At 41.8% G+C, this 10,533-nt stretch overlaps 1 protein-coding gene across 1 annotated transcript; it reads right to left on the reverse strand.

The window, feature by feature from the left end:
- Nucleotides 1-214: 214 nt before the first annotated feature.
- vsnl1b (visinin-like 1b) lies at nt 215-9,999 on the reverse strand. The gene is made up of 4 exons (XM_088312206.1): nt 9,688-9,999; nt 6,362-6,537; nt 5,438-5,653; nt 215-3,758 (listed from the first exon to the last, which is right to left on the reverse strand). Exons 2-4 carry the CDS (start codon nt 6,521-6,523, stop codon nt 3,561-3,563), a joined length of 576 nt encoding a protein of 191 aa, XP_088168332.1. The 5' UTR covers nt 6,524-6,537; nt 9,688-9,999; the 3' UTR covers nt 215-3,560.
- Nucleotides 10,000-10,533: the final 534 nt, after the last annotated feature.

Genomic DNA, 10,533 nt, shown 5'->3' on the forward strand with positions numbered 1-10,533 from the left:
AACAGAATATTGCAAGAAATAGTTAATAACCTATGAGGGGGGGCAAAAGGTGTGTTTATTTTTCCATGCAAAATAGCTGTGTATTTTGAAGGGGGAAAAAAAATGTAGGGAGTTTTTTTTTTTTCAAGTTAAAAAGTCATGATGAGAATAGAGTAGGATTTTGCGATCATTTCCTGACCCGAATCAGTCATTGAGTAGCATGGCCATCAGTGTGTTTTGAAAAAAGCCCGTCTGTGGTTTATTGATTTTAATCACAACAGAACTCAAGTATTTGTTTGTTTGTTTAAGGGGTGCAACACATGCCACATGTATAAAAGAATACAGTCACTTGTATCATGAGTTTTCATATTTGATAGAAACATTTAGCCTACTTGACATTAAAGAGCTCCACGTGGTGTCGGGCTAGACTGAATTGTGTACAGACAATATAATAATAATAATAATAATAATAACAATAATAATAATAATAGTCAAGATTATGATGGGGGAAGTTCTTCTGCCGCGTCCACCATTGGACATGTGGACTCAGCAGACAGTCAGTCCACGCTTGCATAGCCTGGAAACAGGGAAGCCTAATGTGCCGAAAAGACTGATTCAAAACGCAAAATAAAACTAAAATTAGTTCAATGCTGGAATGCAGCGTGTATAGTAAACTTTTTTTTTTCCTTTTATTTATTTTTTTTTTTTTTTGCTGCTGCTGCTTTGGAATATGAGCCCCTCTCATAAGACAACTCTCAGTATGGAGATCATTTGATTATTATAGCAGTGCTCATTGTAAACATGTCGATATGTACCGTGTAAACAAATCAAACAGGCAGCCAATTGTGTGCCACGAGTGTGTGTGTGTGTGTGTGTGAGGGGGTGCGTGTGTGTGTGTGCATATGTGTGTGGGGGGGGGGGGTGCATGGGTGTGTGTGCGCGCAATCGACAAAGGAGTATGAATTAGGGCCACGCTGAAAAAGAAAATATTATACGAATGAGAAGAAAGTGATATTTTCCAAGAAGGATATTACAGTCCGTCTCAGTATTTTCAAGAATTCATAATCTTAAATTAAAGTCTTCATTTTCAAGAAAAAGTGATATTATTTAAAGAAAGAAATCATATTTTTCCAGGGAAAAAAACACCAATTTTCTCGGAAAAAAATTAATGCTTTACTAGCAAAAAGTCATATTTTTCAAGGAAAAAAATAATTGTTTGATGAACAACAGAAATAATTTTATTATTTAAGGAAAAATATGGAATCTTACGAGAATAAAGTCAAATTATTTTCTGGAAACACACATATTTCAAGAAAAAGTCACACGCTTTAAATTAAAAAAAGCTTCTGCACTTTTTTGAGAAGAGTTGTAGTTTTATGAGAATTAAAGTAAAATTATATTCAAGAAAATATTCATATTTTTAAAGAAAAAAGTCTCATGAGAATAGAGTCAAATCTATTTCAAGAAAAAGTTTTGGTTTTTTTTCAGAGAGAAAGCAAGTCATATATTTCTGGAATAAAGTTCTATTTTGTTTTCAAAGCAAAAGACAAAATATTAAATTTAGTTTTATTCTTGCAAGATGATGACTTTTTCTTGAATAAATACAACTGTTTTCTAATTTTTTTAAAAATCCGACTTGATTCCTGGTGCATAATCATTTTTTTAAACATGTGGCCCTAATACTCCATGTCGTGGTCAAATGGAAAATGAATTTTAAAAAAATGTCAGAGACAATTCCGAGTATGAAAATGAATGCGGAGGGAAGCATGCTCCCACCTCAGGTGAGTTTACACTGTACATCCCATGCAACAATACTAAAGGAATCCCAAAAGGGTTTCCTCTTTTAGAACCACTGAAGATGCAAAAAATAAAAAGGCAATAGATTATATTTATATATATATTTCTTCTTTTTTTTGACACGTAATATATGCATGCAATACTTTTTCTGTCGTGTGCGAACATCTCTCTATCATCCACAAGCTCTACAAGCCTGGCTGCCAGAGACATTTATCGTTACAATTATCATAGGAGTTGTTGTTTTATTGACGAATACCGAACGCAGTCACGGGAATTGCAGCGGTGAACAACTTGCAAGGGAAGGCTGGCTGGAGGGAACACGAGTCCAGAAGGAAGTGCTCCGCTCATGGAAGAAGTCGGCGTGACGCCGCGTGAGAGCCGCCATATTGGAAGAGGGGGAAACTAAGTGGGCTGGGGAGGGCGCCCTGGAATTTGGTGGAAAATTCAACTCTCCGAAGCCAGTTTCGAGTAGCAATCTATCATGAGTTGAGCCGCAAAAAAAAAAAAAGTCCGCTTGACCAAATGTATTAAAAATGCAGCCGCTGAAGCCAATTTCACAAATATTCAAAAATCGACAGGAAGTCCACCATTTTGCTATTTTAGGGCCATTTCAAAATGATCCACATAAATTCAGACAGTTTCTCTTGGAAACATAAAATTTGGTTGGCCTTCCTATCGTTTGTGTCGGCCCACAAAAAAAGAAATTGTCAAGAAGCATGAAAGGACACCGAAATTCCCTCGTTTTGGTCATTTTGCCCATTTTCAGGGATCCTTGAAAGAGTTTTCCTCAGATATTCGAGAAGTCCAGTAGACCGCTAAAGAAGTCTGAAGAGTTTGTCATGAAGCGGTCAATTTTCAACAAACTCCTCCGAGAGTTTGGCTGAAAGCGGACATTTTGCAGTCAATTTGCCCATTTCAGGGGATATTTTATTTTTCCTCGTGATTCTGTCCAATTGCGGCCAAATTTGACGAACCAGACGCCCATTGCGATGAATTCTGAATTTACGTCATTCGACGTGGACGTACCCTTGCAGCAAAACTGGATGGTTCGTCATAAAAAAGACTCAAGAAGTCATGCCTCAAAGAGAAAGGAAGTCCGGCATTTTGGTTTGAAGCAGACATGTGAGGCTCAATTCCTTCTGACAGATTCATCCTTGCGATTTTGTCAAATTGCGATCAAATTAGAACGATCTATAGTGTCCTAGACGAGTGACGCTAACTTGCGAGAATTTTAAGTTTTCCGCCTTTGCTGTTGAATGGACGACACCTGCGAAGTTGGATTACCCTAAAACACCAAAATCAAATACCGCAACCGTCACCATGTCATGAATGGTTTTCCCCGATCGCAATATGGCAGCCACTCGCTCGTCGGATGTGTCGCAACGTACCCGGCTAATCGACTTGATCCATATACAAGCTGTGTGTTTGTGTGTGGAGGGTTTACGGTGCACAACAACATGTTCAGAAATAGAAATGTAGCATTATCTTATCGCTATATTCAAAATGGTTCCGCATATTTGACATATTTCTCATGCATACGACCACAAGAAGCGAGTCCATTGAAAAAGAGTCCAAGCTTTTTTTTTTTTTTTCTTTACCCCTGTGGAATGAGACATTTAAACAGCAGTCCAAAGTGTGTGTGCGCGTGTGTGTGTGTGTGTGTGTGCGTGTGTGCAAGCAGGGTGACGGGGTGGGGGCTTGGGGAGCGAGCAGTGGTGGTGTTTAGAGGGTGTGTGTGTATATGTGTGTGTGTGGGGGGGGCAAGTGGGCGAGGGGTGGGGGCTTCACTTCTGCATGTCACACTGCAACAGGAGCACGATGGACGGGTCGCTCTTGGCCGCCTCCTTGAACTCTTCCAGCGAGATCTGGTCGTCGTTGTTTTTATCCATTTTGCTGAAGATCTTGTCCACCCGCTGCGCCGGTGTCAGGCCGTCCTCGTTCATCTTCATCATAATCACCGTGCCCACCATTTTGTAGATGGCCTGGAAAGGGATTGCGGGGGGGGGGGATAAAGAGGGTGAGCGGCACTTTGTTAGCGCATTGTTATGTCATCCTTCACGGCTTCCATTTGGGGAGCAGGAAGTTAGCGCTGGCTTTATGCTAGCGCTAACAAAGTCATGATTAGCATCGATGTGGCTGTGCTATAAACCTCTAAGCCAAATTGTCCAAACTATGGCCAGGGGGCCATTTGTGTCCCACAATCCACTTTTAAGCGGCCCACGGCGTAAACTAACTGAAAATGACATTTGCTCCCAATAAATTTGTTTAATTGACTGTGGAGCTTTTCAAATAGTGGTGGGAAGTCAAGGCCTTCAAGGCCTTCTCTGCTGGCGCAACATAATCAAGAAAAAAAAAGATAATTTTCTTCACATTGACGTCTTATTATATCATAGTGTTGTATTTTTTGGTGAGAGTTTTTATCCAATCAGAATTCCGCTAGCTCGTGTTGCCAGGCAGATTTCACAATACCAGGAGCACGCACTATTCGTCCAAGGTCTTCAGATACAATCGTGCAGGCGTCTGTTCTGTGCCTCAAGGGGACTTTCAGAGTTTATAGACAGTTCCGTTCGCCAATTACATCACGAGTTGGTTACAGTGAGCCTTCTCGCTGGCCTTACGCTGAAGGTGATGAACGCATCTTGTTTTTGGATACTCACTCGTGAGGGGGCAGCGCTATGCAGAATCAACACACCCGGAAGTCGTAACTGGCGACCGTTCAAAAATCTTAAATATCTTCTTGATTTTTTTTTTTCAACCACAATGACCAAAGGAGGGAATTTAATTGCAGACACACTTGCGAGGCCATTTTCAAGACGGACCTTTCAAGAGAAGCTAGGTCGTCCGACACTCACTTAGTACTGTTGTAAGTGTGTTTTTTTATATTATTTTTCCAGTTGTGTTGTCATAAATGATGGCAATATGAGGGGGATTCATTCAAATCGGACTAAGTAGGACTTCACTGAAGGCCTGCGTGTGAAATGCACAGCCCGCCACTCTTTTCTAAAAATGCAAAGATGCAACTGAACAATTCACAAATAAAATAGTAACATTTATCTTCATAAAACTGTGGTGAAACAAGATAATTCATTTTTACAAACAAAAATGAAAATGGGTTCCTCCACTTTCTGCTCTGTGTCAGGGTCCAAATTGTGAACCTATCACAAGAATGATCCCCAAGTATAACTGCTTTGGAAATGGTCATTTTACGACAGAATACTCCTGTTCTGGTTCTGAATAGAGAGATGATATTCAGCAGGACCACCACAAAATCTTTTCGGGTATACTTCACCCAGCAACTGTCAGTGCAAAACATCACAACTGCTTTTTGGGCTCAGGACCATTGAAATCATCAAGGCGAACGTGCCATCAACTCGGCTGTGCTTGTGTAAAGATGGGCGCGGTGTAACTCAATACAACTGCAGTCCGGACACCCACCACCTGTCGGCCAGCATCGGTACTGCAGGTGTGCAGCGCGATAGTCTGCTTGATAATCCCCCGACTCGCCGCGCACGACGTTTTTACTTGTTTTATAAATAGATCTGTATGGAATTCACATGTCGCATGAGAATTCCAATCAGGGAATTAGCGCCACCATCCAAATTCAACAAGTAACGCCTCTTTCGTGTTTGTGCAAAAATTGACTTTTGACATCACCACCGACCTCGATAATCTCCAGCATCTCCACCCTGGTGATCTTGCCGTCTCCATCCAGGTCGTACATGTTGAAGGCCCAGTTGAGCTTCTGCTCGAAGCTGCCGCGTGACGTGATGGACAGCGCGCAGATGAACTCTCGGAAGTCGATGGTGCCGTCGCCGTTCTTGTCGAAGGTGCGGAAGGCGTGCTGTGCAAACTTGGAGGCGTCGCCGTACGGGAAGAACTGCAACGAGAAAATGATGCATGAGGACAACATCGACATGGTTTTAAGCTTTCTGGGGCGAAGAGACCCTGTATGGAGAAGATTATGTTTCCCAAGGACCTCCCCCCCCCTTAAATAATCCTAATAAGAATTGATCATGTGTACCCCGAAGATGCCTATTTTGGGGGGGGAAATGTCTGAAAACAGTAATGCAAATGTATGTCGCTTTCAAGTGAAATACAACCGAACTGTGCTTCAATATACTCCCTATGATGTTTCTTGCTTGCAATAACATAAATGATCAAACACACAACGATATTGTGGACAGCGACCCTTTTTAGCCGTCGCACGCACATACACGTAACTGGTCTGTTGTCAACTAACTGGTCTCAAATTTTCACCAACAGGGGGTCCCAACACACTGTGTAGGAGCCGTGAAATCCCAATTCACATTTAACTGTATGCAAAAACTATCCTTAATTAAAAATAAAACAAAACAATTACAATTAATTTATTTGCCACTAGAGGGAGCTCACGTACACCACTTTGAAAATCACTGGTTTGGTTTATTTTATTGGTCCCAACATGCAGGTATGCACAGCTTGTTAATGACGCAACATAATTTATGACAAATTATTTTGCGGACCCCCCTCCCCCCAAGATATGGCTCATGGATCATCAATTTGAGAAGCAAGAAAACATGCGTAGATGGATGGGCCGTGGACCCACCTTGACGTAGAGTTGCTGGAACTCCTCCAAGTTGAGTCTTCCGGTGGGGCAGTCTTTGAGGAAGCCCTTGTACCACTGCTTCAGCTCGTGCTCATTGAACTCCGTGTTCTTCACCAGGTCCTCCATCACCTCGGGTGTCAGCTTGCTGTTCTGCTTTCCCATGGCTGCTGCTGCTGCTGCATTCACATGGAAAGCAATTCAATATGGTGACGCGCGTTCAGCGCAACCGCTGACGTCATACAATCTGGTGTTGGAATGACATTGTGAGGAATGGGCCACATTACCCAAAGATAACAGTCAAAGGTGTTTATGTCATATTTAAAAGTCTTTTTAGTTTTGAGAAATTCCCACCACAAATTTGTTGATAGGGGTGAATCGAAAACTGATTTGAATCAGAAAATTAATTTTGATTTGACCATATATATATATATATATATATATATATATATATATATAGTTGTCTCCTGAAAGTAACTAAAAAAAGTAACTTGCAATCTAACTTTGTTTCTATTCAAATCAAGCAATCACTTAAGTAACTAAAGTTCCTTTTCAACTGTGGCAACACTGAAAATTACAATGAATGCTGCCCGTGAAGCCAATCAATGTTTTTTTTAATATAAAAATTATATTTATTTTATTTCCATTACATGGCGAGAAATAGAGCAGCATCCTGGTATGGATGCACATCAGAGGTTCCGCCCCATGTGCTTGTGAGTGTGTGTGTGTGTGTGTGTGTTTTAATGTTCCGGGTGGTGGGAGGGCAAAATCACTGAATTGTTTCCCCCCTGGTGCTCATGTTTCTATTTCGGGCCTCAAGCTTGTTTGTGCCAGTCTGTGGCACTGACCTGGATCCTCATTGCCACTTCATCAATGAATGAGAGTCAGCACAACATACTGCGTTATTAAACACGGGCCACTCTATAGTTCACTGAGGCATTCTCAACAATACAGTGCGGGAACATGACACATTATTGAGCGGCGATACGGATGAAACATGGGCTGGTCTCTGTGCGGTTTAGAGCCATTCAGCCCCTGAATAACTTTAAAGGGGCATCAAAATGTTTTTCGCTAGGGAAGAGGACACAAGACCCCATATGTACCAACTAGCAAAATTTATAAGCCGCACCCTCTTGGGTAGTGGCGGGCAAATTGGGGGGTTGAGGGGGGCAATGACCCTCCTCAACCACATCTTTCAGTGGACAAGGAGCCACGAGACCAGGCGTGGGCAAACTACGGCCCGGGGGCCACATGCGGCCTGTTAGATGTTTTAATCTGGCCTGCTGAACTTGAAAAAAATTAAATGAATAGATCTTGTTAATGTTTTTTTCTAAATACTGTGATACATATATTAATGTAATGTTTTAGTTCACTTTCATTTAAAATTAAATGTATTTTTTTTTCTCCGATGAGGTGAGGTTACCAAAACACTCCATCCATCTACTCCTGGTCGGGCCCCTCTGTCAAATTTTAGTACCCATTGTGGCCCGCCAATCAAAAAGTTTGCCCACCCCTGGACTAGACCAAGGGGGTCATCAACAAGTAGGACCATGAGTAGCCGGCGAGCCTGGTCTAAAAATAGCTCACCGGTGAGATCTCTCTAATTTTTGTGTGTTGCTTTTGTCAAACTTGCATTGGTGCATTTTTGCAAATGACAAAATAAACAATGGTTCAAAGGTTATAGTATTAAAGCGATTATGCTCCTTCAAACATTGTCCAAAATAATGTACACAAGTAACATTGATCTCAAACCGAAATTCATATCATAATGTTTTTTCCTTTGTGTCAAGTTTGTGCAAGAAAACCGACCTGGATGGGATTACTTTACGCACAACCTAAAGTTATGGCCTGTTCCAAAAAAACAAAAACAAAAATTAAATAAAATAAATAAATAAAAACATAGTGTAACACAAATCAAACTGTGCAAAATGTGTTAAATATAACATACATTCAGCTCCTGGTAACATAAGCACACATATGACAAGTATTAATGTCCTTATAACTTCATTAATTAAATGCATTGTACCACACAATCTATTCTGAGAATCAAAAAGTCATTTTTCAGTATAATATATTTACAGTTGACCTGCGGTATATTTGCAGGGAATAGGGACCAGTCACCAGGCTGGCCCACAAATAACGAAAATCCGCATATAATTGACGTTCATTGAAATGCATTAGGTGAAAAAAAAACGTCATGATTTAATCTAATCTAATTTAATTAAATGGGTAATTTGTATTTATTCAATTATTTATTATTATTTTTTACTAAAAAGCATCCACTTTTAAAAATTCTGGGCCCTCGAGGGCCAACGCTCGTGATGAGAGATTTAACACCAAATAATTTGAGCAAAAGTATCCTTTCAGAAGTGCGTATGGAACTGGTAGCAGACTCCCCCAATACACCCATGTGCGTCAACCAGTAAAACTTGTGGTCCACACCTCCCAGAGGCCCCCCCCCCCCAAACACACACGCACGCACACAAGGCGCACCATGCGGGTGTGCTTGCCCCGGAGCAACAACAGTGCTACACACGCCACTGAACATGATCAACGGACCTGAATGCGTCAAGTGTGAGCATCTATCAGCTTTTTATTTTTTTTCCTCACTTAAACGTACACGGTGTCCACCAGACCCACACCACCAAACACACAGTCCACTTCTCTGCAGCATGACGGCAAGCAAGCCCGAGGGCCTCAACACGTAAATATTTTCAAAATCGAAAAATATGATCCGATATTTTAAACGTGCAGCAGCTGCAATACGGCATCCAATGAATGACCTTGAAGGACAAACCACTTTACATGAGGATGCAGCAACGAACGCCTCGTATCACGCAACTGTGCGGCTGTTTTGACGTGACGGGGGAGCGGAGGTGGTGGTGTGTGTGTGTGTGGGAGGGGGGGGCGGTTGTGGGGGTCTTGGACGGAGGGAAAGGTGGTCGTGGATGGTGGAGGGTGATGATGATGGTGATGTGCACGCTATGCGCACACAGGCCCGTGAGAACGGGAAAAATAAAGGGGCTCGCTCGTTATCGACGACGACGCAATTACGATACGAGCGGCGGCGCCTCCCGAGAGACGCTGCCGCATTCCGATAGAAACGACGCAGTGATAAAGGGAGGGGGGCGCAGGGATGGAGTGTGCGTGTGTGTGTGTGTGGGGGGGGGGGTATGCGCCAATTTGTACACCCCGCGATAAAAAGAACGCACAACATGACAAGGCTGCAGGAAGCAAAAATGTGCAAATGAAGAAACTGCGCAGTGAGGGGAGAAAAAAATGAAGTCGTCCGTCCAAAACGCATTGAATCAACCAGGCGGGCGGCTTACCTTATAGCACTGCTATTGTGTTCTTCTCCCCCTGCAAAGTACACAGGAAAAACTCCCCTCCGGTGGCGGCGAGGATGAGGAGGAGGAGGACGAGAGGAAGAGGAGGAGGAGGGCTGATTGAGGAGATGGTGGTGGTAGGGAGGTGCGCAATGCACAAGGAACCGGCTGCCGGCGGTGGTGTTCTCCTCGAGGTTCTTCCCGATATTGAGGCGCAGCAGCAGTAGCAGCAGCAGTATTGTCGTTTGTCGGACGGACCGCAGGAGCCTGAACGCATCACAGCCTGGCCCGCGCGTCGCGATCATGCATCGTCTCCACCTGCTGTGTGCACGCGTACGCACAATCGTTGGCACTGCACACGGAGTCCAAAATTAAAAATTAATAATAATAAGTAAAAGAAAGGAGAGAGAAAAAAATATATATAAATATATAAATATATAAATAAATAAATAAATAAATAAATATATATATATATATATATATATATATATATATATATATATATATATATAATTTCCTCTTTTCTGCCGTTCCCCCTTTATATCTCGTTCTGCCCAACTCCTAGTTTCATGAAATATCCATCATAATGCAAACTGTTTCGGCATGATCCAGCACCTGAACAGGACAGGTTTCAAAATAAAAATATGTATATGTTTGAAAATAATATTGGACACAGAATAGTTTGAAAATAAATTTAAAAAAAATACACATATCTTGGGGGGAAAAAAGAAAAATATCAGATCAAAATGACACAAATAATGGTAAAAAAAAATGGAAAATATATAAAAATATTCTAAAATGACACAAAATATTTTATTAGAAATTAATGAATAATGAAAAACACATGCA

Source organism: Idiotropiscis lumnitzeri, chromosome 1, assembly GCF_059441095.1.
Source record: "Idiotropiscis lumnitzeri isolate Australia: NSW breed Sydney's pygmy pipehorse chromosome 1, RoL_Ilum_1.0, whole genome shotgun sequence".
NCBI lineage: Eukaryota > Metazoa > Chordata > Actinopteri > Syngnathiformes > Syngnathidae > Idiotropiscis > Idiotropiscis lumnitzeri.

Bases quoted from the DNA above. Each gene is read 5' to 3' on its own strand.
- vsnl1b (XM_088312206.1), bottom strand. From the start codon at position 6,523: ATGGGAAAGCAGAACAGCAAGCTGACACCCGAGGTGATGGAGGACCTG. The intron at 5,654-6,361 runs GTGGGTCCACGG...TTCTCGTTGCAG, and splicing joins TCCAGCAACTCTACGTCAAG to TTCTTCCCGTACGGCGACGC. The intron at 3,759-5,437 runs GTCGGTGGTGAT...ATCCCTTTCCAG, and splicing joins AGATGCTGGAGATTATCGAG to GCCATCTACAAAATGGTGGG.